At 46.2% G+C, this 24,597-nt stretch overlaps 1 protein-coding gene across 5 annotated transcripts in view; it reads right to left on the bottom strand.

Moving 5' to 3' along the window:
* Positions 1-3,233: 3,233 nt before the first annotated feature.
* The window catches only part of DCTD (dCMP deaminase), a 117,154-nt gene continuing 95,790 nt past the window's right edge, over positions 3,234-24,597 (bottom strand). For all 5 annotated transcript variants that reach the window (XM_061134517.1, XM_061134516.1, XM_061134518.1 and 2 more), the window contains 3 exons: positions 8,220-8,336; positions 6,767-6,863; positions 3,234-4,504 (listed from right to left, as the gene is read on the bottom strand). In XM_061134517.1, coding sequence (XP_060990500.1) covers positions 4,426-4,504; positions 6,767-6,863; positions 8,220-8,336 — 293 coding nt within the window. In that variant the 3' untranslated portion in view covers positions 3,234-4,425. The remainder of the gene's footprint in view (positions 4,505-6,766; positions 6,864-8,219; positions 8,337-24,597) is intronic.

The raw sequence follows: 24,597 nt of genomic DNA on the forward strand, positions 1-24,597 counted from the left end.
TGGTCCTCCCATGGAGCTTAAAGGTCGCCCTCCTGACTGAGGACTTGCAGAATCTACCACTTTCAGAGTGAAGTGAATGAAGTCACTCAGTCGTGTCCGACTCTTTGCGACCCCATGAACTGTAGCCTACCAGGCTCCTCCCTCCATGGGATTTCTCAGGCAAGAATCCTGGAGTGGGTTGCCATTTCCTTCTCCAGGGGATCTTCCCAGCTCAGGGATCGAACCAGGGTCTCCTGCATTCCAGGCAGACACTTTAACCTCTGAGCCACCAGGGAAGCCAAACTTTTAAAAAAAAAAAAACAAACCAAGTGAACTATGAGTGTGAAAACGTCTCACCAGCATCACCCAGAGGAAAACTACCTGCCCTGCACTCTCAGGCTCTCCTCTGACAACAGTTGATTCTCCAACCTAAATATTTTTAATCCTCAGGTGGATATGGATGTTGGAAGATCAAAACTTATGCCTCGGGACTTCCCTGGCGGTCCAGTGGTTAAGGCTCCCTGCTTCCATTGCAAAAGATGCAGATTCAATTCCTGGTCAGGGAACTATGATCCTGCATGCTGCATGGCTTGGCCAAAAAAAAAGTTTAATTAATTAATTAAATAAAAGAAATAAGCATATTAAAAAAAACAGCAAAAGAACCCCCACAAAACCCCACTTCCTCTAGAGGCACAGAGGAAGTATAGATACTGGTCATACAAGCCTACATTTTTATTCAAGCTCTTTTCAGCCTTTCTTTTTATGCTTGTTTCCTTATTTTGCTTCATTTTTAATTAAGGAGGAAATGGCTAATATCTCTGATCACTTCCACTGCTGGATCTTGCTGGGCTTCATAAGTCTCTAAGGACAGACCCTTTGAAAAAGGAAGAGAGAGCACAAAATGTGTCAGGGAAATGGAGTTCCTATCATTTCCCTGAGAAATTTTGCCTTTTAAATGGAGTTCTCCTACCATCGGTTCCGTGAAAGATGGTTTCCTTATTGTCATTTATTACCCATGACAGGCAGCAACACTGCCTCCGAATCAGCCTCCATTCACCACAATTATCCAGCCGAGCCTGAAAGGCAAGAGAAGGCTCAAAACGCCTTCCTTCTGGAGTGCTGTTCCCAAAGGCAACAGTTCAAAGCAAACCTCTATTAACTGGAACGCTGACATCTACCGAGTTCTCTGGACAGAAGATTCTACGGCTCCTACAGTGATACAGGAAACTAACACAGAATTACGTGCAGTCCAGCCACTAGGAAGTTCAGCAACATGGTCTATACGCGGACACTTTATATGCCCACCCATGTGGGATCACCACCACACACACAACCCACCAGACGATCAAAAGACGTGCTTCCTTTCTAGCAAGGATCCCCCCTGTTAACCTCCTCCCAACAAGGAAATGAAAAAATTAAAAACTACCTTCACTAAAAATGTAATAAAATGGGACAAAATATAAGACATTATCAAAATTAAGTAAGTTAGATGCACTACAGTCATTCCTTGGTATCCTACGGGATTGGCCCCAGGACCCCCGTGGATACCCAAATCCATGGGTGTTCAAGTCCCTTAGATAAAATGGCGCAGTATTTGCATATAATCCATGAATATCCTCTGTATAGCTTAAGTCCTCTCTAGATCACTTATCATACCTAAGTAAATAGTTGTAAATGTATTTACAAAATAAACCTATGTATGGGCAAGACCTCGGAGGTATTTAGGGTTCGGTCCCACACCAGTGAAGCAAGTATCACAATAAATTGAGGCATGTGCTTTTGGCTTCTAAGTGCACACAGAAATTATGTTTACACTATACTACAGTCTATTAAGTGTGCAACAGCATTATGTCAAAAAATGCATATCTTAATCAAAAAATACTTAACTGCTAAAAAAGGCTAACCATTATCAGAACCTTCAGTGAGTCATCTTTTTTTTTTAATTAATTAATTAATTTATTTGGCCACACTGGGGCTTAGTTGTGGCACGTGGGATCTAGTTCCCTGACTAGGGATCAAACCCAGGGACTCCTGCATTGGGAGCATGGAGTCTTAGCCACTGGACCATCAGGGAAGTCCCCATATTCTTCTTGCAACAGTAAACTCAAAGATCATGGATCACCACAATAAACATTAATAAAGAAGCTTAATATACTGTGAGAATGATCCAAACGTGACACAGAAGTATGAAGTCAGCAGATGTCAGTGAAAAAACGGTGCTGACAGACTTGCTCCAACAAGGGTCGCCCCAAACCTTCCATATATAAGAAACGCAGTATCTGCAGAACACAGCAAATAGAGATCTGCCTGGAAATAAATGGACATGGCAAATTCAAGTGTTGCTTTTAAGAACTTTCTGGATTATTTTTTCCCGAATATGTTTGATCTGAGGTTGGTTAAACCTGCATATGTGGAAGCTGTGATCACCGAGGGCTGATTGCACCGGATACTAACCCCCAGGCCCATTCACAGATGTGACTTAACAATGACACGTGCGTATGTGGTCAGTTGAGTCCGTCGTGCCTGACTCTGACTCTATGGACTGTAGCCCGCCAGGCTCCTCTGTCCGTGAGATCCTCCAGGCAAGAATACTGGAGTGGGTTGCCGTGCCCTCCTTCAGGGGATCTTCCCAACCCAGGGATCGAACCCATGCCTCTTACATCTCCTTGCCTTGACAGGCGGGTTCTTTACCACTGACACCATCCTTGCCAAGAGGGCTCACAATTCATTTACAGCAACATAAAAATCTTAACCTAATTGTCCATCTTTAACTATCTGTACTGATTTTTTTGTCTACATACTTTTTGTTTCATGCATTTTACAGCAGAGGGCGGGGGTTCGGAAGAGATAATAGAAGAAGAAAAAAAGAAAACTGAGGAAAGTAAAGGAGATTTAGAGAAAGAATGCGATACGGGAACAGCAGGAAAAGCCAGACTGGACACTGGAGGATTCTGGGAGGGAGGAGGCCCTGGGACTGGTCAGCTGGCTGAGATGACCTGTCGGCAGCCACACCTGAGATGGGGGCGGGGCGTGCTGGGGGACAGACGGGGAAGAGAGCCGGCCTGGGCATCTTCAGTTTCTGGTCCATGGAGACGCATCACCCATCAGCCCCGGGGAAGGCACAGGGCATTGGTGCTTCAATCTGTTCTCTGAACATGAAAATACATGCAGTGTGCTTCACAGACAACCCGGATTTGACAGAAACGGAGTCGATCACATCATTATAATATAAAAATGAACATACCTCGGCGTGGTGGATTCTAATACGATTTTAATAACGTTGACAAGGAGCCAAATTACAAATGCCCCAGAATTTGGCGTACAGAACCTCAGAGACAAAATAAAAACTCATAAGAGGAGAGTCTTTTTAAACGATCACAATCTTTAGGATGAAGAAACCATTTTCTCGACGAAGGTACTGAGCACATTTACTAAGAATTAAATGAGATTAAAGACAAGGTGCACTGTGACCCGTTCCCCAAACGGCGGTGATTAGGAAGGCGAGAGTCGGGCCGATGATGAAGGCAGGGCGCCAGGCGCACATTCGAGCTCGCATCACCAACAGACCTGAACGAAACGGAAACCTGCTCCCGTTTCACTGATGGGCGAGGAGGGCAGCCTTGGAAATGAATCGTGGTGGTACACGGGGCAGCAGGTGTGTGCCCGCCCTTCCATCCACACAACCCCTCACCCCGCAGGGCGTGGACCAGGGGCGAGGCAGGGAGACAGGCGGCCTCCTCCAGGAGCAACTCGTTACTCAGAGACGCTAACGTAAGAGCTCCGCATTCCCCACAAACCAAGAGTGAGGAGCTGGAACAACAGGGGTCCCCAGCCCCTAGAGGGACAGGGTGCCACCACCCCGGGGGTGGCAGGACCGCAGAAGTGAAGAAAGAAACCCCTGCCTCAGCGACACTCATCACCCGTCAAGATGAAGGTGCACCCCCTCCAGGACTTCTGGGTTGGGGGGGTCCCCTCAACTCTCCAGAGCACATGCCTAAATGCTACTGTTCTATGGGGCTCTCTCTTCCCCCCGAGGGCATCACATGGTTTGCTTCATCTGGGCCAGATGTTCAGGTCAGGGTGTCTGCTCATCTCGGAAGGAACACAACCGCAGTTATTTGTTTCTTGCCAGCACACGTGGTGTTGAAGAGTGGCGGTGAAACAGTGGAGGACACACGGCTGACCCCCTTCTGCAGAGCCACCGGTGAACCAGGAGACAGGAGGGGGCGGCGCCTTTACTTTAAACCCTAAATCAAGAGTTTCAACAGATGCAGATTCCATGAGACAGGAGGGTGAGTCGGGAAGACTTGAGGTTTTATACTCTTTAGATGTCGACTTTGGCCGTCCCGGCTATTAAAAAGTTACGTGTAACTTCAAGATGAGACGCATTAGCAGCTTCTTAGAAGAGGATAATCCCAATCTTCGGGAGATTTAATGAGATGGCGCTCACTGCAGCTTCTGATTCGGCCTGCTGTTAATTGAATCAAAGTCAATGACAATCTGGCTGCACTTTGGTGTGAATTTCCTAAAGGTAAGAAACAAAACATAGAAAGACATTATCCAGTGAGGACTTAGAGCCATTTGTTTACTTTGGCTTAACCTACATTTTCTGCAGGGAGGGGAAAAAAAAAAAATTGCCTGGGACTCACTTGATATTTTGTCTCTATAGGAGCCAATTAGAGTGCACCATACAGAGAGAAACAGGGACAGGAAAAGACTAAAGACAAAAAAAGCTGCATGGGGTGGCTTGGTTTGTGTGTTCGTCAGCTGGCTGAGTTCACGAATTACTGAGGAATCAGAGGATTTCTAACAACTTAGCTGCACGGCATGACATCCGATGACTAGTTTCCCCACCAGATTTATCTTATTGTTTAGGAAATTTCTGCAGCCAACCTGCAATCGCTCTAAAGCAAAAAAAAAAGAGTACATTTTCTTTTGCTCTTGTGCATAGCCAAAGTCAGCCAGCTCTAATGAAGAGTCATTTTAAAAATCATGTTCTATAAATGCAGAAGTAAAATAAACTCATGGTTTTTTTTTTAACTCATTAATGTATCTTCTCAAAAAGGTAAAAAGAACATACTTGAGGGCTAAACATATTCTTAAAAAAATCAGTAGACAGTAAATATCTAATTATTGTTGTTTAGTCGCTAAGTCGTATCTGGTTCTTTTGCAACCCCATGGACTATAGCCCGCCAGGCTCCTCTGTCCAAGGAATTCTCCAGGCAAGAATACTGAAGAGGGTTGCCATTTTCTTCTCCAGGGGATGTTCTCATCCCAGAGATCAAATCTGTGTCTCCCGCACTGGCAGGCAGATTCTTTGCTGCTGCTGCTGTTGCTTATTTAGTCATGTCCAACTGTGCAACCCCATGGACTATAGCCCTCCAGGCTCCTCTGTCCATGGCATTCTCCAGGCAAGATACTGGAGTGGGCTGCCATGCCCTCCTCCAGGGGATCTTCCCAACCCAGTTAGATTCTTTACTACTTGTAAATAATTTGTGTCTCATAGGCACAATAGTCCAAGAGATTCATTACATATAACCTATATCCCTAAAGAATCCAAAAGGCTAGCCATGTTACCAATTATAAGGACCCCAGTTGTGGACCACAGATATATAAAGGAACATCTTCAAGAGTTTTCAGTCTAAAAGAAGTTTCTACCAGAAACCAAAAGTGGTTGGACTAACTCGCAAGTAACATGTACCTCCCAATATCTGCATAGCAAAGAAAAGCATACAAATCTCAACAACTTTAAATCCCAACTTAAACTATTACTGTAAAAAGAATTCCCAGTGTTCCAACCTAGCAGGTTACTTTCACCTTAAATTTTTTATGCCAGAGTTGTTATGTTACATCTGCAAAATTTAGAAAGGTTTAATGCTAATATAATAAAAACATGTGAATTTTAAAATTTCTCACTACCAGAATAATTAGTTCAAGCCCTGGGAAGCCATTAATATTAAAGTGTAATCATTACACAGTCTTCCGATACTTCTGTCACGACCCATTAAAATAGACCCTGAGGATAATCTTTAGAGCTGTAACTCATCGTATTTAAAAAGATGCTTCCTGTATCCAGACAAAACTCTAACCCCAAAAGAGACACATACCCCTATGTTCACAGCAGTGCTATTCACAACAGGCAGCACATGGGGACAACCTGAATGTCGATCGAGAGGGGAATGAATAAAGAAGATGGGGTAGACATACACGATGGAATACTACTAAGCCACAAAAAAGAATGACATGATGTTACATGGATGCAACTAGAGATCATCCAACTATGTGAAGCAAGTCAGAAAAGAGAAAGACAAATACCATATGATATCACTTACACATGCAACCTAAACTATGACACAAATATCCATGAAAGAGAAACAGATCCACAAACATAGACAACAGTCTTGTAGTTGCCAAGGGGGATGGCGCTGGGGGAGAGACAGCCTGGGAGGTTGGGTTAGCAGATGTAAGCTTTTATATATGGAACGGATAAACAACAAGGTCCTACTGCGTGGCACAGAGAACCATATTCAGCATCCTATGATAAACCATAAGGGAATATTAAAGAAAAGAATGTGTGTATATAGATATGCATAACTAAATCACTTTGCTGTATAGCGGATATTAGCACAGCATTGTAAGTCAACTACGCTTCAGTTAAAAAAATAAAAGATGCCCCCAAGTGTGGCAGTCAGGCCTCCCAGGCAGAAATTAAACATCAGACAAGGTCCAACGTGCAGTCTTCATCAGGCTCTTCCCGGTACCTTCTCCCCCAGCGTCTCCCACTCACCTGAAGGAGACCCCGGCCATTTCAAACATGAGCCTTGCAGCTGTGGTCTCATTGCTGTCGTGGTATTTATCAGACATGAAAATGACTTCTTTTATACCTTCAAAGGCAACGATGGAAGAAATCTCATTATGGGCACGCAGAGACACTGCAACAGGCATGCAGACAGGAGCCCCGGGCGAGTCTGGCGAGCCACGCTTCCTGAGTGGACCCGCACACGCCATCCGGTTATGACACCTGTGTCTGCTGCTTTCAAATACAGCCTCGGACGGATTAGATGTCATCTGCCCTCCAGTCTTTATGGATTTTTTTTTTTTAATAAATGCAAAGTGAAAACATGTCAAATAGTCAAGCCTTGATCCGATTAACAAATTTTCTTTACTGCAGGCAATCGAATATTCTTTTTTCACAAGGCAATGACTCCTTAACTCAACAGGCTAGTGGGGGTGGAAGAGAAGGCTGGCACAAGCAGAGATGAGGACCAGCGTGCTGCCAAGTAAGACTCTGCAGACCAGTTCAAGCCAGCAGACCAGTCCAAGGCAAAGGGCCCACCTGGTTTCCTTCCCTGTCTCACCGGGCACTTCGAGCATAAGGGCCAAGAGTCTGGAGGGCACGTGACACGTCACCCGCTCCCCCACCAGCCTCAGAAGGGACACCGGAAGCGGCTCTTTCCACGCACCCGCCATCACCTCTGTGCTTGAGGATGGCGAGGAAAACTCACAGAGGACCGTGCACCGCCAGTGAGGAAGCCCACAACATTCCTTAACAGAGACTCTCGATCCTGAACCCCCCAGACCCCTTCTGCTCAGACATCCACGGGCTTGTGATAAACAGCCCCGTTAAAGCACACATCTGGCTAACATGATAAGTCTTTAAATCTCAAGCCGAGAGCTTTATGGAGATAAAGTGTAGCTGAATCTGAGATGTGACAGTTTGAAAAAGGTGAAATATTCAGCACACAATGGTACAGATTTATGGTAACCGTAACGTGGGAAAAACCTGAAGTCGGACCATTTGAGTCTTAACAACGTTTATATGTAGAAAGATGTTTAGGTCCCAAGCATCTACCACATATTAGAGACAAATTAAAATTTCATATAGAGACTCCCAGTTGACCTTGTTTCTGACAGAAGTTCACTTCTCTCCCTCCCCCTAATCTATGCACAATATGTCGGAAAATGGTAACTTGACAGTAATTATATGCAACGCCTGTGTTGTTTTTCGGCAGCTTGCAGTTTAAGAAGTTGCAAACTAAATTAAAAACATGCTAAGAATCACAGAGGATGCAATTAGTCTTAGAATATCTGGCACCGTTCAAAAACAAAACACGGGAAATACCTTGCAAAGTTGATAGTGCAATTAATTTAGATCGAAACAATGGTGATTTAAGATCAAACACATCTGCGTTGAGCAGGCAGAGATGCAAACGCGACAAATGGGACGGCCCGGGTCCTACCTGCCTGGATGATGAGCTTAGCACATTCATTACACGGGAACAAGGCGACATACATGCTACAGCCTTTCACGTCTGCTGAGTTTTTGTTCATAATGGCATTCAGCTCCGCGTGGCACACTGCGGATTGGAAGGAGAAAGAAAAACTTAAGACGGCACGCTCACGAGGAACTTGCTGATGGTGTTGAGGCATCCCACTTGCCCCTCTGAAATAACACCGACGACAGACTCAGTTTTTCAAAACCTGATTAGAGACGGAAAGCACTGAAAAACGAGCGCCACGTGGGCTGATGGGATGGCGATGAGCAGTGAAAACCGTTGACCGCAGCAGCTCTGGGCCTGTGGGCACCCAGAGCAGCCAGGAGGGGCCAAGGTCAAGTGTCTTCGCCCACCCCACGCAGAGCAGGAGCTCACGGCTCCAAGAGACCCTGGGGATGGAACTGCCAGCATCATTTGTGTGTTGATAAGCACACACTCCGGATACTTGCCGGAGCCATTAAAAGGGCAAAGAGCAATTTTAAGAGCAAGAGAATCAGGAAGTGAAGCTAAGCATTTCTGTCCCCAGGGATCTGCTGCCCCATATGGTTCTCAGTCCACACACCCTCAAGAAAAAGATCAGCAGATAACCAGCAGTTTGTCACCTGAACGAAAAACATCCAACCACTTAACGACCATGGAACGTCAAGTTCTTGCTATACAGGTCACTGACCCCAATCCGTGATCTAAGGGCATCCCCAGGCTTGACTGAGTCCAGGGTTTAGGAGGCCCCCTCCTCTCCTGTCCTGCACCTGTTGCAGCCCCCCCAACTTCCCAGCTACTTGATGAGCTCTTCCCATCACCTAACCCACAGGGCTTAGCAGAATTCACCACTGCAGTCTTCACGCCAGAATCCTCAACCTGCTTTGTCAGGCTGCTGTATTGCTTTCTAATAACATCACTTAGGTTTCTGGCTGCATTATCTAAAATTCTTCTCCTTCTGGTTGTGATTTGCAGACTTGCCTGCCCACTGGAATCCCCCAGGGAGGACACACCCACGTCTGTGTCCCACACCTGGACACTGTGATGGTCTGGGCTTTGGAATTTTTGAGATTCTCTCTGCAGACACGTTGAGGAAGCATTGCCTTAAATAATCCTCTCGTATCTGCAGGTGGACCTAACACATTCCAGGCACACCAGTGCTAGATAAATGTTTTGCTGAATGAATTACCATCCGGCCCTGGTTCAAATCATACAAAAATCCTAATTCTTAATATGGGGCCTTCCAAGGTCTCCCCCTCCGTCTCCAACTCATCCACCTTCTGCCCCGAGCACCTTCTTCCAGGAGCCCTGAGGCTATAAAACTAAGAATGCTGCTTACCAGTAGGTTCTACAAGATCAGGTCAACAGCCGCTGGAGTCACTGACCTGCCGTGCACCCTGAAAGGAACTCAGGACAGAGCACAGGCGCAGGCAGTCTGCTCTGGGAAAGCAGGCAGCGCAGGCCCTTAGACAGTCTGAGACATCTCTCGGGAAAAAATCAGGTACCGATTCAAGAAAATATTTTGATGAACCCGGATTCATGAATCTTCCCATACTTCAGTTCAGTTCATTTCAGTTCAGTTCAGTTAATTTCAGCTCAGTCATGTCAAACTCTTTGCGACCCCACGGACTGCAGCAGGCCAGGCCTCCCTGTCCATCACCAACTCCCGGAGTTTACTCAAACTCTTGTCCATTGAGTTGGTGATGCCATCCAGCCATCTCACCCTCTGTCGTCCGCTTCTCCTCCTGCCCTCAATCTCTTCCAGCATCAGGGTCTTTTCCAATGAGTCAGGTCTTCGAATGAGTGGCCAAAGTATTGGAGTTTCAGCTTCAGCATCAGTCCTTCCAATAAATATTCAGGACTTAGGAAAGCACTAAACTCATTAACTGAGATACCTGTTCCTCATGACTGGCTTATACCGTATGCTGATGGCACAAACTCCTTAGCCAAAATCACGTATACCCAGACCTCCTTCGCTACCTCTTCAGAGCTGCTCCTCAACCTACCTGAGAGGCTGAATCCTGGGATACAGTCCTCAGTAAGACCCTGAATAAGATTCAACTCACAGCTCTTACATTCTGTGTTTTCCTCTCAGCCAACAAGGCCTTAAAACAAGAGAGGCCTGTGTTTTTGAGCTCTAGTGTATTTGAGCCAGGGCATGCTCGTTCAGTCAGTGCACTTTTTTTTTTTAAATCAGTGCACTTTTACTGAGAGTCCACTCTGGTGGCTCAGACAAGACACAGACCCCGCTCCACTTCCTCCCCAGGCCTCCTGTTTTCGGGGGACATCCTCAGTGTCCCTGCAAACCCTGCAGCAGCTCTGCAATGCTGCAGGCAGAAAGCTGGCCAGGGGCCTCTCGGGAGATGTTGAGGGGCGCTCATTTTAGCCTATGAATACCACGATTTAGCCGCGTGTGGAAATGAACAGTCTCTGGCATTGTTAAGAAAATCTAAAGGGGCAAAAAAAAAAAAAAGCTGTGCTTCATCAGATCACAGCCGGTCAGAAAACAATCCTGGCTGACTGCAGAGGGACGGGAGCCTGGCTCCCCGAGGCTCTGTGCTGAAAACCCCAGGGTGGGGGGACACTCAGGGCTCTCAGGGCATCGGCCTGGGAGGGGCCCCCTTAGCCCCATTTCCCTCCTGGGTGACCGAGATGTTCCCAAGCTGGTATTAACACTTTTCAGTGTTAAAAACAATTAGATGCAATTGTTTCTTTTACTTCCCCCTTGAGGGCAGAGCCCAGTCTTTCAGGTTCTCTGGTAACTCCCCTAGAGCCCAATGTTATGCCATGAACATAATGGGTGTTAAATATTTACTGAATGAATAAAGGAGGGAGTTCAGATTCCAATTATTGATGGGGACGTTGGGGAAAATACAGAAGGTCCTCTTAAATTCAAATATCAAAAATATGCTTTCCCCTCTAATGACTGTTTTTTGATGGCGCTGGTATTAATATTCAGAACTGCAGTTTCTGAATCTGTTAGGAAACACTAGGATATGGTCTTCTTTTGCCTCTCTTAGAAACAGTCACATTGAAACTACCTTCTTCTAATTCTTTGGAGGCAGTCTGGGGCAAAATTTGACATTATGTCTGGACTCATTAATGAAAATTATCACATGAAACAGATTCTCTTGGGCGGCATCCGACATCCCTGTATCAAGGGTAGTTTATAGAAGTAACACACAGGACTATAAAACAGACTTCCTGTCTCTTAACTACAAAAATCACAGAATGGAGAATACAGAGCTTCTTGTTAGAGAAACAAGAGGTCTCCCGGGCATTTAAGCGGCTGAGTGCTGGGCACACGTGAGTAAGGAACAAGTCACAATCCACCATCCTGCGTGTTCAAAACCAGACAAGACAAAAATGAACCCCACACGTCCCACCCACGCTTCGCTGCCCTTGCTCACCCATGCACCACTCCAATTCCAGATGCATCCAACACCCGCCCCAGCCACTGATCTCTAACACCTGCTTCTCCAGCCTGCATCTGAGGGTTGAGGGGAGAAGCCCCCCATCCCCGCTCCCGGAAGCGCCTGACACTCAGGGGCCCCCCTGTGCTGTCAGCCTGGGTCCCCGGGTCTGAAAGTCTCCAGGCCTGGCTGACCTCTCAGCTCCGCCGCCTCCAGGCTCAGTGGCCCGGCCCCTCGCTTCCCCTCCAAAACTGCCCTGGCAAAGTTAAGGAAGTTCCTAAAAACGGTTCTGGGTATAACCTTTATTTGCTGGGTTGCCATGTAAAAAGTTTAAGAAATACTAGTTCATGGAAACCTGTTGACCTCTGTAACGTGGTAGTGCATGTTCAGTTCAGTCGCTCAGTCGTGTCCGACTCTTTGTGACCCCATGGACTGCAGCCCGCCAGGCCTCCCTGTCCATCACCAGCTCCCAGAGCTTGCTCAAACTCATGTCCATTGAGTCAGTGATGCCATCCAACCATCTCATCCTCTGTCATCCCCTTCTCCCTGCTGCCTTCAATCTTTCCCAGCATCAGGGTCTTTTCAAATGAGTCAGTTCTTCGCATCAGGTGGCCAAAGTGGAGTTTCAGTTTCAGCATCAGTCCTTCCAAAGAATATTCAGGACTGATTTCCTTTAGGATTGACTGGTTGGATCTCTTTGCAATCCAAGGGACATGTATATAACCAACTATTTAAAAAAAAAAACCAAAAGCTAAGCCCTAGTGTATAGTACCTGCCGATTCCTGTGGTACAAATACTCCCCCAGGGCCACTTCCAAGCTCCCAATGTGATTATTGTTTGGGAGAGATGCATAGGGGAGGCTGCGCCTACACCCCACCAGGCAGCCTCCTGCTTACCTGAATCCAGTCCCTTTCTGGCTGCAGTCTCCGGGTTCCCTGCTCCCCTGGCCCCTGATTCTCGATCCCTCTCCACACCCCCCACCAGCCCCCTCAGCAGCACCAGACCCGGTCTCTGTGGGCCTCTGCCCTGCTCTCAGGTTTCTGGGCATTTCCCAAGGTGCAAGCCTGCTCTTTGGTTTTCCTCCCACAATGATCGACTTTGAGAATTCATCCATTCATAGATTCTCGGAGAGCAGATCTACTTGCAAAACCCTGAAATCTGCATTTCTAACCCCAATTTCCCATATTCTCCGCGGGCTTCTTCTTTGGGGGGCGGGTTGGGGGGCTGAGTCCACTATGATAAACACTCTGCAGATATCTGATGGCACTGTTAAAGGATGCCTTTATCTTTTCGAGTGTTAGCGATTTTATGATGTAGCTCAGGAACAGCTTCAGCTGGAACTACAAACAGGCCTGAGTACAAAAACCAAGCGAGGAGGATGGTTCTGCTACTGATCTCAAGATGAGCCTGGTCTCCACATTCACTGCACGAATCAGGACCAAGTATTCCAAAGAGACACAGTGTCCAGGAAGTATTCAGAAGACAGTTAAATTGTTACACACACACAAGAAGACTCATTTTCTGTTTACCCAGAATTACTCACCTATGGCTGAGCAATAAGCAAAAGAAGTCTCCAAATACTACATGTGTATTCATTAAGTACAAACAGTGACACAGAAACCTTCAATGATTCTCAACACTGTTAAAAAGGAAAAGAATCAAATGCTGGAAATATCAGATTGATGCTTCCAAAAGTTCTTGATTGCTAGAAGGAGAACCTCTGTTTCAGGTAATTATAAGACAATTCATAAGCTTTGGTCTTTTTTCTTTTATATTACTGACTGTCAGAATTCAGAACGCATTAACCTTGGCCCACGGAGAAGAGACTGTGTAATTAGAAAACTGTATTTTTCAAATTCCTTCTTACTAGGGCTTGATTAATCCTTACTGTCTCGTGTAGGCGTTTCTCTGGAAGTTTGACAAATTAACAGGATATATTCCATCCTTCGTTAGATTTAAGAGACTCAACATTTTATAGATTTAACTTTCATCTCTTTTGATGTAAGACTAATACAATATCTATTTTAGACAGTAGCATTCTTAAGGTTTACTTAAATAGGTCTTCAAAAAATAAAAAGAAGAAGAAGCCTCAGAATAAAGGCTAAACAACTGCCAATCGCTGCACAAATAATTTAATAATGTGATTCTAGCCCAAACCAATCATCACGTGGCTGCTAGGACGTGAGGGGAGCTACTGGGGCCTGATACAATTTGGGGTCAGGAAAATGAAGTTTCTATTCCAGTTAAACTCTCCAGGTTATTTAAGATTCCTTCTCGTTAGTAGTACAAGATTTTACTTGAAGAAAATGACTTTCGAGGGCCTGAGGGCTATTCTGCCGAGGCTGACCTAGAAAGCGGGACAGGCTGGTGAGCAAGCAGTGTCGGGGCGAGGGGAAGGTCCAGACGCAGGGCACCTGTTGGACTCAGCCTGGCCCGCCCCGCCTTCTGCCAGCGCTGCCCAGGCTGCACTGGACCAGCCTCGGCATCTCTGGGGACACTCCTGTGCCCCTGACTGATGGTTGTGACGTTTCTTGGGGTGGGGAGGCCACCCGGGTTCAAAGTAGGGACAGTTTATCTCGCTGCTGAGACAGGGGGTCAGGACTCGGAGCCAAGAAGGGTGTGCTCGGGGCTGGAAATAGGTGAAAGCTTCACACTGCAATTAATAACTGACACAAAACGGGTGCCAGAGTCCAGGGTTGATCCGTGCATTTAAAAAAACAACTCAACGTTAATTCTTTCAAGATACTCCGCTTCTTTTTCTTCTGATGACAGAGCTTTTTTGGCACTCCTTCTGGAAAGCAGGGTCTGCGATTTTACCACTGGCGTCATACAGGGAAGCGAGGGGTTCACCTGGGTTGATCTCTTGGAGCATGAGCACCCAGTACCCACCTCAGACACCTGATGGGGGGCTTCTGCTGAGGGGTGGGGTGTGTGTCCACTCCTCCAACAGATCCATGCAGGGGCCCGCTTCCCTGCTTCAGGAGTTAAGACGGAATTTCAACTACCTGTTTCTTAATTATTGAAGGCTATCCTGACAGCGCTTCATCCATCACCACCAGGCTCCAAAGGACCCGTCCTTCAAGTCAGTAATTGAACAGCAGGGGAGCCTCCAAAGTGAAGCCCTCCCTTGGACAGGTTCACTCTGCTGTATTTAAAACGGAGCGCCAAGGACCTACTGGATAGCACAGGGAACTCTGCTCAATGTGATGTAGCAGCCTGGATGGGAGGGGAGTTTAGGGGAGAGTGGATACCTGTGAATGTATGGCTGAGTTCCTTCTCGGGCCACCTGAAACCATCACAGCATTGTTCATCGGCTCTACTCCAATACAAAACAAAAAGTAAAAAAAACAAAAACAAAAAGTGAATCCCTCCCCACCTGACCACCCCCCGGCACCCCCACAAAGGTTATAAACTGTCCATTATCCCCCAGATCCACAGCAAACATCGCTACAATTTGGCTCTCAACAACATCACTCCTCATCACTCTTCTGTCTCATCTCCCGTCCCTGAAGTTCCCACATCTGCAAAGTAGCAACTGGATTCGTTATAAGAGTTTTAAAGGACTGGAGGTTAAGGTGGATAGGGGAAGGGGAGAACCAACTTAGAAGCCCGCAGTTATATTGCTTCTCTAGAAGAAGTCTCTTCCCCCCACCCCGACCAGAGTTCTATGACCCTCTGCATCCCGTGAAGCGCAGCCTCCTGGCCTACAAAACTGAAAGAAAAGGACCCGCCTCTGAGACCCACTATGCGTGCAGCCCCAAAGGTGGACTTGGTAAACGTCGGGGCCTGCTGACCCCTCCTGAGACCCGGCGCTGCCCACCTGAGACCCTGTGGCCCCCAGCTGCTCAGCGGGGCGGGCAGGAGGGGAGACATCTCTTCCCCCTCCGTCCCCTGCCCTGGTCCCCGTCCCCTGCCCCCTTCCTCTTGCTGAGGCTGCTGGCGAGCAGCGCAGGGCACCCAGGGGAGCCACTTAGCCCCAGTGGTAGTGCTTAGGGCTAAAGAGACTTCTGACTGCGGTGTTTCCATTACTGATAACACAGCCCCCGGAACTCTAGTTACGCCGCCTCCCTGTGTGCTAAGGGCACACAATCAGGTCAGAGGGAGGAGGAGCGGGAAACACTGCATTTCACCGCAGGGCGAGCCAGGCCCAGCTCCCCTCCCACCATGCACGTGCGATGCAGATGCAGACAGTCTGATGCTGAAAAGTTACCCAAGCGGCGCAGCGGGCAGGGGGATGCACACCACCACTGGACAGCCTTGGGTGTGAACACACAGTCAAGCTCCCCGCTCCCCTCCAGGGCTAACAGCTTTTAAGGGTGAACTGGGACCGACCAGTGGGCACTGGGCCAGGAGTCAGGACGTGGCTTCTGACTGACTCTAGCTCCATCAGGCACGCCTCCTCGGGTGACATGCCGACCCCGACTCGGCGGGAGGAAAGGGGGCTGAACTGATAATTCAGGATTCCCGGGTGAGACCCAAGCTCCTGTCCCTGCCCCACACTTCCCGGGCAGCTCTCAGCACTTCCCGACGCCCCTCCCGACACAACCACCCCCCTTCCTCCTCCCCCGTATCCGTGCCACTCCTGTGCCTCCTCCTTCTCCTTTCTGCCACCGACCTGCCCCATCCTTCACCAAAATCAGCAATTGATCGCCGCTGTTGAACAACAATTTGTTGTTGAACAACAACAAATCGCTGTTGTTCAGTTGCTCAGTCGTGTCCGGCTCTTCGCGACCCCACGGACTGCAGCACTCCAGGCCTCTCTGTCCACCACAAACTCCCAGAGTTTACTCAAACTCATGTCCATTGAGTCGGTGATGCCATCCAACCATCTCATCCTCTATTGTCACCTTCTCCTCCCGACTTCAGTATTTCCCAGCATCGGAGTCTTTTCAAATGAGTCAGCTCTTCACAGCAAGTGGCAAAAGTATTGGAGTTTCAGCATCAGCATCACTCCTTCCAATGAATATTCAGGACTGATCTCCTTTAGGATGGACTGGTTGGCTCTCCTTGCAGTCGAAGGGACTCTCAAGAGTCTTCTCCAACAACACAGTTCAAAAAAGCATCAATTCTTCAGCGCTCAGCTTTCTTTAGAGTCCAACTCTCATATCCGTACATGACTGCTGGAAAAACCATTACGGCCTAGACTATATGGACCTTTGTTGGCAGAGTGATGTCTGTTTTTTAATACACTGTCTAGGTTAGTCATAGGTTTTCTTCCAAGGAGCAAGCATCTTTTAATTTCATGGCTGCAGGCACTGTCCACAGTGATTTCGGAGCCCAAGAAAATCACGTTCCCCCCTGTAACTCCAGGAACCGAAGGTCGGCTGTCACGGGCTCTGTCCCCACACAACGTCCTCCCCCCATCACTAAGTGATGAGCTTGGGGACCGGACCTCTCACATCCCTCATCAATCTCTCTCTCTCCTGGAGTATTTCCATCTGCAAGCAACTATGTGCTGCAAAAACAGACAGACAGACACCAGACGCTGCCCTTGGTCAGACAACATAAACCTCTCCCTCACCGACCCCCCAGCCCCCCAACTGGCTGTCATCCTGCTCTCTTCCCAGACATCTCAAAACCGGATCTCTGTCCACTCTGCCCACTGCCTCACCTCCTGTGCGTCCTTCACTTGCCTCCAGTGTACCTTCAGCCCTCCCCGCTGCCCGGAGCTGCTCTCTGCAGTGAGGGCATGACCCCCGTGGTGCTGAACCACACGGGCATTTTCCCACCTCCCTGGACCTCTCGGCAGCCTTTGCTTGGCCGCCCCTCGCTCCTTCTGGAAACATGCTCTGCATGCTCCCTGACGCACAGTCCTTCCCTGCAGCCCTGTCCGAGTCCATCAGCCTCTGTACCCGTGGCTCTCAGGGACACGGCCAGGGCCCGGCCTCTGCGTCCTCTCCGAGTCACCTCACCCATCCCCGTGAAGTCAGCCCAGGCCAACGGGCCACGCGGACATCACCCCCTGCTCTCACACCCAGCCTACAGACCTCACACCCTCCCTCAGAGCGCCCACAGACGCCTCCAACCTCAAGGCTCCAGATTTCCCTCGCTTTGACCGCAGACCGAGGTCCTGGGACTAGAGCTCTTCCCATCCCCCAGCACCTGCCACCACCCCATCCTTACCTGGTGGGGCCCGATGAATCCTTCAGACCTCCAGGTAACGCTCGCTTCCTCAAAAAGAACATTCAGCGACACCCGCTTATCCTAGACCTGTCCACCTACTCCACTACTAGTCCGCGAGCCCCTTGAACCAGAGACCATGGGCATTATTTACCGCCGTTGAGTGCCTGGCATAGAATATGTATCATAGATGTCCCGTAAGTATTTGCTGAGTAAATGAATGACTACAGGTGAACATACTCAGGAAACCATCATGTATTATAAAACGCAGTTACAATTTTTAAAAAAGGAAGCAAGACGCCTCAAGAACTCAGCAACAGGCCGCTCAACTTGATACAAGAATAGAGGGCTCATTAGTATTTATTTCAACTTCTAAAAAGTTATAATGCACTTGCAGAAGGAAAAAGGACACAGAGGAATTCTGCTTCTCTTTCCCACCTAAACTGAAAATTAATGGCATTTTGAACAAAGTCTTTTAATTGCAGAATTTAAAAATTCATGCTCGGTTATCTTATTCAATATTTTAAAGTTACTATGGCATCTATCATTTGAAAGAAGCACAGAGATGAGATTTACACCTCCACTAACTGTCCAGGACCTGTGCATCAGATGGTAGACGACATGAGCAGAGAGAAGACGGGCATGTTCTAATCCCCAAATTCTCCATTTATCATGGGATCTCCTGAAGCCGGGCCAGTATCCATGTTTCAATAAACACCACCAGATGGACTGACTCACAGAGGATTCCCCAGTCCTTTCTTTCTATTTGGTCTTAGAATCACCTCTTGACTAAGCATGTCTCCTCTCTTCATATATTTTCTTGTACTTCCAGATGGGCTGGAGTAGGAAATGACAAACCACTCCAGTATTCTTGCCTGGAGAATTCCATGGACAGAGGAGCCTGGCAGGCTACAGTCCATGGGGTCACAAAGAGTCAGACACGACTGAGCGACTCAAGCATGCACGCCCACGTGGGGTCTTCTTCATTGCTGTCCACCAACCTTTTTTCATCTGTTTGTGGATGAAACACTCTTCAAGTGTCCCCTCCTGCCTGTGTATACCGTCTCCATCTGGTTTATACATCTCAGAACTGGAGCAGATTTGAATTGCTGGAAGGAGGGGAAGGTATAAAGCCTGTTCTCTATTAATTTGTCCACACGCACAGATGCGTATTCTTTGTGTGTCGCTGCCATCAGCAGCCATTTGCTGTAGCTCTCACCCCAGATGCTTCCAGAAGGCCTTTTAAAAAAACCCCTAAGCAGAGAAACTGCACCCTGATTGAATACAATCGAAGCTATATTGTTTAATTTTTTCCGGAGAAGCCTAGAACTGGCGGAGTCGTCAGTAATCCCTTATTTCATAAAGATATTGGGACATGAAAGTCAAGTCGTGTATCTGACAGCCCCACAGTCCCTGGGTTTACACACAGCACACCTGGAGCCCAGGCCCTGGATGGTCAGTCTGGGAGGATTCTCTCGTTTGAACCTGGTAATTGTCATCTTAAGCTCTGTGCAGCTTTTCTTAGCCAATATGCATATTAAAGATTTGCACAGTCCTATCCAAATATAAGACAATAGTCCCTTAAGAAGCAGAAGCAAAAAACAATATAAATATTTGCAAAAATCTTCAGGAACCAAATTTTGGTGTGTATTTCTGGGAGAAAATATATATCAAATACAGCATTAACACAGCTTATGAAAGATGGAGTCTTGATGGAAAAAAAAAAAAACTCAAAACAAAACCTTAACAATTCAGGCCGGTTTCAGAACAGATCAAACAAAATTAGCACAAGTGACACAGAATAGATCGATAAAGACCCCAAGGTTCATCGGAGTCAGCTGCTCCCTGTCAGCACACTGCCCGGTAACACAGAGTTTCTAAGCAAAAGCTTATCAATGTAGAGAATTAAAGAAGTTATATTTATCATTCAGATAATTAATGGGCTGACATACTTGACACAACCTAAACGAGGCTGAATGTGGCCCTGAAGTTTTATAGAGGCTATTAATCTCTCAGCAAACCTTTTATTTAGAGACAGTACAAACTTCAGCCTGCTTCCTGGTCATCAATTTGGAAATCACTAACCTTGAGTTATTTTAAGTTTTATTATAAACTTCCATGAAGTAAACAGACTCTTTATAAGTAAAGGCCAATATGTGTATTTTCATGGGGAGGTTTGATCCCATAGATGAGCATTCCATCTGTTCCTACATTGCCTCTACAGAAGGAGGTGTTAGTATACATTGTTACTATACATCCTTTCTAGATACTCATGGTGAAATAGTAATCTCCTGCTCTTTGAAAATAATTAGCCCTGAATCTATAGATTAAAATGAGACTTTCCTGGCAGTCCTGTGGTTTAGACTTAGCCTTCCACTGCAGGGAGTTGCAGGTTCAATCCCTAGTGGAGGAGCTGAGATCTCACAGAAAACATAAAAACAGAAGCACCATTGCAACAAATTGTATGTAACAAATTCAATAAAGACTTTAAAAATGGCCCACATCAAAAAACTTTTAAAAAGTGTACAGATAAAAGTCAAATAAATGTATAAAATCATGATTTGTTCTTTCCTAAGGACTGTTTATAAACATTTATATCTGAAAATGAAATACACTTATGTTAAGCTGGTTAAATTTCAGGGGAAGCCTCATACATAAGCCGTTGTGTTTCCCTGTTTGTCTAAGACAGTACATAGTTGAAACCCAAGTTTGCCCCTCTTTTCATAAGAACAATCTCCTTTATTTCTTTTACTGTAAACTTGCTCCAAGGTTTTCCATTGATTACACTAGTTATTTTGTACAAAGTCCCTAATTAGACCCACTGTCAGGATAGAAGTGCCGGATGGCCGGGGGCAGGGAGGTTGGGGGCTGCCACCAGTGAAATTAGAATTCTGCAGGAAAAGAAACAGCAAGTCATCAAATCCATGGATCTGCCTAACAGAACCAGAGGGCATTCAATTTCAACCAGCTGAGGGAACAAATTTGATCTTAATTACTAAGAAGCTCTTACAAGTTGTGAGGAAGCCATAGCTTAAGAAGGATCAGCCTCCTAAGTTCTTGATAAATTAGTTTCTCAAGACTAACCTTTTGGATGCCAAAGAAATATATCACGTGCGTGGCAGTCAGGAAAATGTCAGTGTTCAAGGGAGTAAGGTAAACGGCTAAGGAAATCACGAAAACGACATCTATGCATGCTTAACGATATGCTAAATCTGAAAAATAAAGATTACATTTAAATATAAAATTGAAAGAAGAACTGCCACATACTGGCAAAACTGTTTCAAACCGCCATGTTCAACTCTTGCCTTAATTAATTCCAGCACTTTCCTTCCCAGCATTATACCCTTTTTAGAGTTTTTCTGCAGAAATATGAACTGATCTGGAAAAAGCCCCACGTCGCCATGTTTAGCTGATGCATCAGAGAAAAGGGGTACCACCCTCTTGGGACATCAAGACTATGGTCCCCCCCAAAAGAAAAAGACTATGGTCCCTTCCATGATGAAAAGGGCAAAGCAACAGGGAAAGCAATTCCGGCTTCGTGATTGACCGGGATGGAAGAGAAGGCCAAGCAAAGACATGTGCTTCCCCATGAATCCCTCCTCCAGTGGGAACCAGCGTGGCAGGAAAACCCAGGCAAGCTTGATATGCATGGGGAGCTCCTTTACAAACATGAAGTTTAACAACAGCTCCTGAGAAAGAAAGAAGTTGATTTCACGCCAACACTTGGTCTGTAAACCATGTCATCAAAATCGCTTATGAAAACCCACAGAAAGAGCGATCTCTGCATTACCATGAGTATTTCACCTCCATTTTATAAAATTGGTATTTTGATTAAATGTGCTTCACTCTGATGAATTCCACAAACAGAAACAAATGGAAAATGTCAGCTGAATTCTTCATCCTGGGGTTAGCAACCACCCCCTCATGAAAATCAAAGCCTCTGAAAGGTTTTTACCTGGTAAATTAGATAAATCTGCTCCTTCCTGGGTTTTTTTTTTTTCCATTGTCATTCATGTGAAAAGGTGTCACTATAATAATGCTGATTTCTTCCTAACACTGTTAACTGACATCATACTATCTTTTGGATTTTTCGGGAAAGAGATGAGATAAAAGGCAGTTTCCTTGGCAGGGGGAATTTTCATTTTCCATATTAATACTACATTACCATCAAATCGTTTCCTGAAGTTTTGATCCTAAGCCCAGAAGAACAGAAACACCCTTTAAAAATGCCTCTCCAGAGACCTGGCCCAGAAGAAGCCCCGTCTTCCTATTCTGACACATGTATTCTGTGCTTACCTCCTGTCCACAAAGTGTCAATCAAGACGAGTGACTTCCAAATTTACAGCAATAATAAGGAGGATTATTAAATTGTATAATTTACTGGTAAACTCAAACTTACACAATTCCCAAGCTCCCCTCTGGAGCACTGTGAAGGCAGGCCAGGTGTACATGGCTTTCTACCCTGTCCTAGGTACAGGCCACCACCACGTGAGCATTCCACCTCTGGCGGGTCGTTTCATGGAAATCTCTATTTGTTCAAGTGCATGGTGAGAAGACGAAAATGGGAGGCCCACTGTGCTGCGATCCACCCATTTCAGCAAAGCTGAGCGCCTGTGCCTCCCTGCAGGAAGCAGAGCGCCAGCCCAGAATCAGATGATGTCACCCGCCTGTGCGGCACTATATTAGTTACTTAGCATCTCTGGGCCTTCAGGTTCCTAACCATGGATGATGTGGGCAGTTTAGACCCTGTGGGCATGAACCCCCAAGGCGCCAGTGAGGTTCTCCCAGGGGCACAGGACCACAGACTGGCAAACAGACATCCAGCACTCACCTACACTTTTTCCAAACATGTACAAGTGCTGTTCAATAAAGTTCAGGTTAATGCAAAGTGTTACTGATAAACAACTCTTTGTCATCATGGATTTTCTAACTCAAAAGATACTACTAAAAAGTATGACCTCACTCATATATGGAATCGAAAAAATAAAAACAAGGTCACAGGTACACAGAACAGATGGATGGTTGCCAGAGATGGGAGATGGGGCAGAGAAACAGGCAAAGGGGGTCAAAGGTACAAACTTTCAGTTATAAAGTAAGTCCTGAGACTGTGATGTACAGCATGGTGACTGCAGTTAATACTACTGGACCGCGCAATTGAAAGTTGCTAAGAGAGCAGATCTTATAAGTCTTCATCATAAGAAAAAATAATTTTCTGTAAACATTATCAAATATTGGTATGTATGAATCATCATGTCATATACTTGCAACTAATGTAAGTGTGTATGTCAATTATACCTCGACTTTTTAAAAAAGATACTAATAGTTTAACTAGCATTATATAGCGGTCCTGGAAGTTCTTTTGACATTTAAAAGCGCGTCCCCTATAACCAGTTGTTGCTGTTCAGTTGCTGAGTCGTGTCTGACTCTTTGTGACCCCGTGGACTGCAGCATACCAGCCTCCTCTGTCCTTCACTACATAATCAGAAGAACTAGGAAATCAGTGGTCTAGAATCTAGATCATCTCTACAGCTCCTTTATAGGGATGGACACATCATCTATCCGTTCTGAAATAGCAGTCCATCCACCAGGTCAAGCTCACACAATTTCAGACATTGTCATTTATTTTGTCATTAATTTTTTAAAGTCATAAAATGGAAAAAAAGAATCTGCAGTTTAGTCAATTATCACCAAATATTTCTATTACATCCAAGGCTACCTAAACATTTACTTCTCTGTGGCCTGAAAACCCTTAAAAAGACAGGAACTGAGTGTACGGCTTCCAGCCAGTCATAGTTACTTAGACTTAAAGCCCATCTCCACCTGTATGATGATGGTAGTAATACTAAATGCCTCTTAAAAACCATTTAATACCTTCTCCAACTTTTATGGTACATCAAATTACAAGCTCGCTTTCCTGAAAGAAAATGGTCTACACTCTAACACAGCTCCATGTAAAAATGAATAATTGATAAGTTAGGGGCAAAGAGCTTTGAAAACCTAGAGGTATCACATGAATAGTAAAAAATAATGCAGACAGACAACCGGTGGGGAGTTTCAACTCAGCAATCATTCAATAAAAAGCAATCGGAGAAGCTGGACAAATGCCTGCATGGGTTCTCTTTCTTTCCAATTCCTTCTGGAAAGGAGCTCTGAACTTGGACAAAAGGCAAGTGTCTCAGAACAAACACAATCAGCTACTGGAGAGGTTCTGGAAGTGGGGAGTCGGGGGCAGGGGGCGGTAAGTGTGTTGCAAAGCCTCGGGCATTCTAGGTCACTGCCAGAAATGTGCCTGGGGCTCCGGGTGATTGAACGAGGGACAGGTTCCACTGGGAGAACCCATGAGGTTGCTCATAGTTTAACTAGCATTATATGGGGGTCCTGGAAGTTCTTTTGACATTTAAAAGTGGGTCCCATATAATCAGTTGTTGCTGTTCAGTTGCTGAGTCGTGTCTGACTCTTTGTGACCCTGTGGACTGCAGCATGCCAGGCTCCTCTGTGCTTCACTACATAATCAGAAGAACTAGGAAATCAGTGGTTTAGAATCTAGATCATCTGTACAGCTCCTTTATAGGGATGGACACATCATCTATCCATCCTGAAATAGCAGTCCGTCCACCAGGTCAAGCTCACACAATTTCAGACATTGTCACTTATTTTGTCATTAATTTTTTAAAGTCATAAAATGGAAAAAAAGAATCTGCATCTTAGGAAGTAACTGAGCTTTCTGTGAGGATGCTGAGCTCCTGAGTAACTGAGTCAGTAACCCACGAGCACCCATGCGACCACTGGCATCTCGTTGTGTAACCAGCCTCAGCACCAGACGCCTCCCA

The sequence above is a fragment of the Dama dama genome, chromosome 32 (genome assembly GCF_033118175.1).
Source record: "Dama dama isolate Ldn47 chromosome 32, ASM3311817v1, whole genome shotgun sequence".
In the NCBI taxonomy this organism is placed as follows: Eukaryota; Metazoa; Chordata; class Mammalia; order Artiodactyla; family Cervidae; genus Dama; species Dama dama.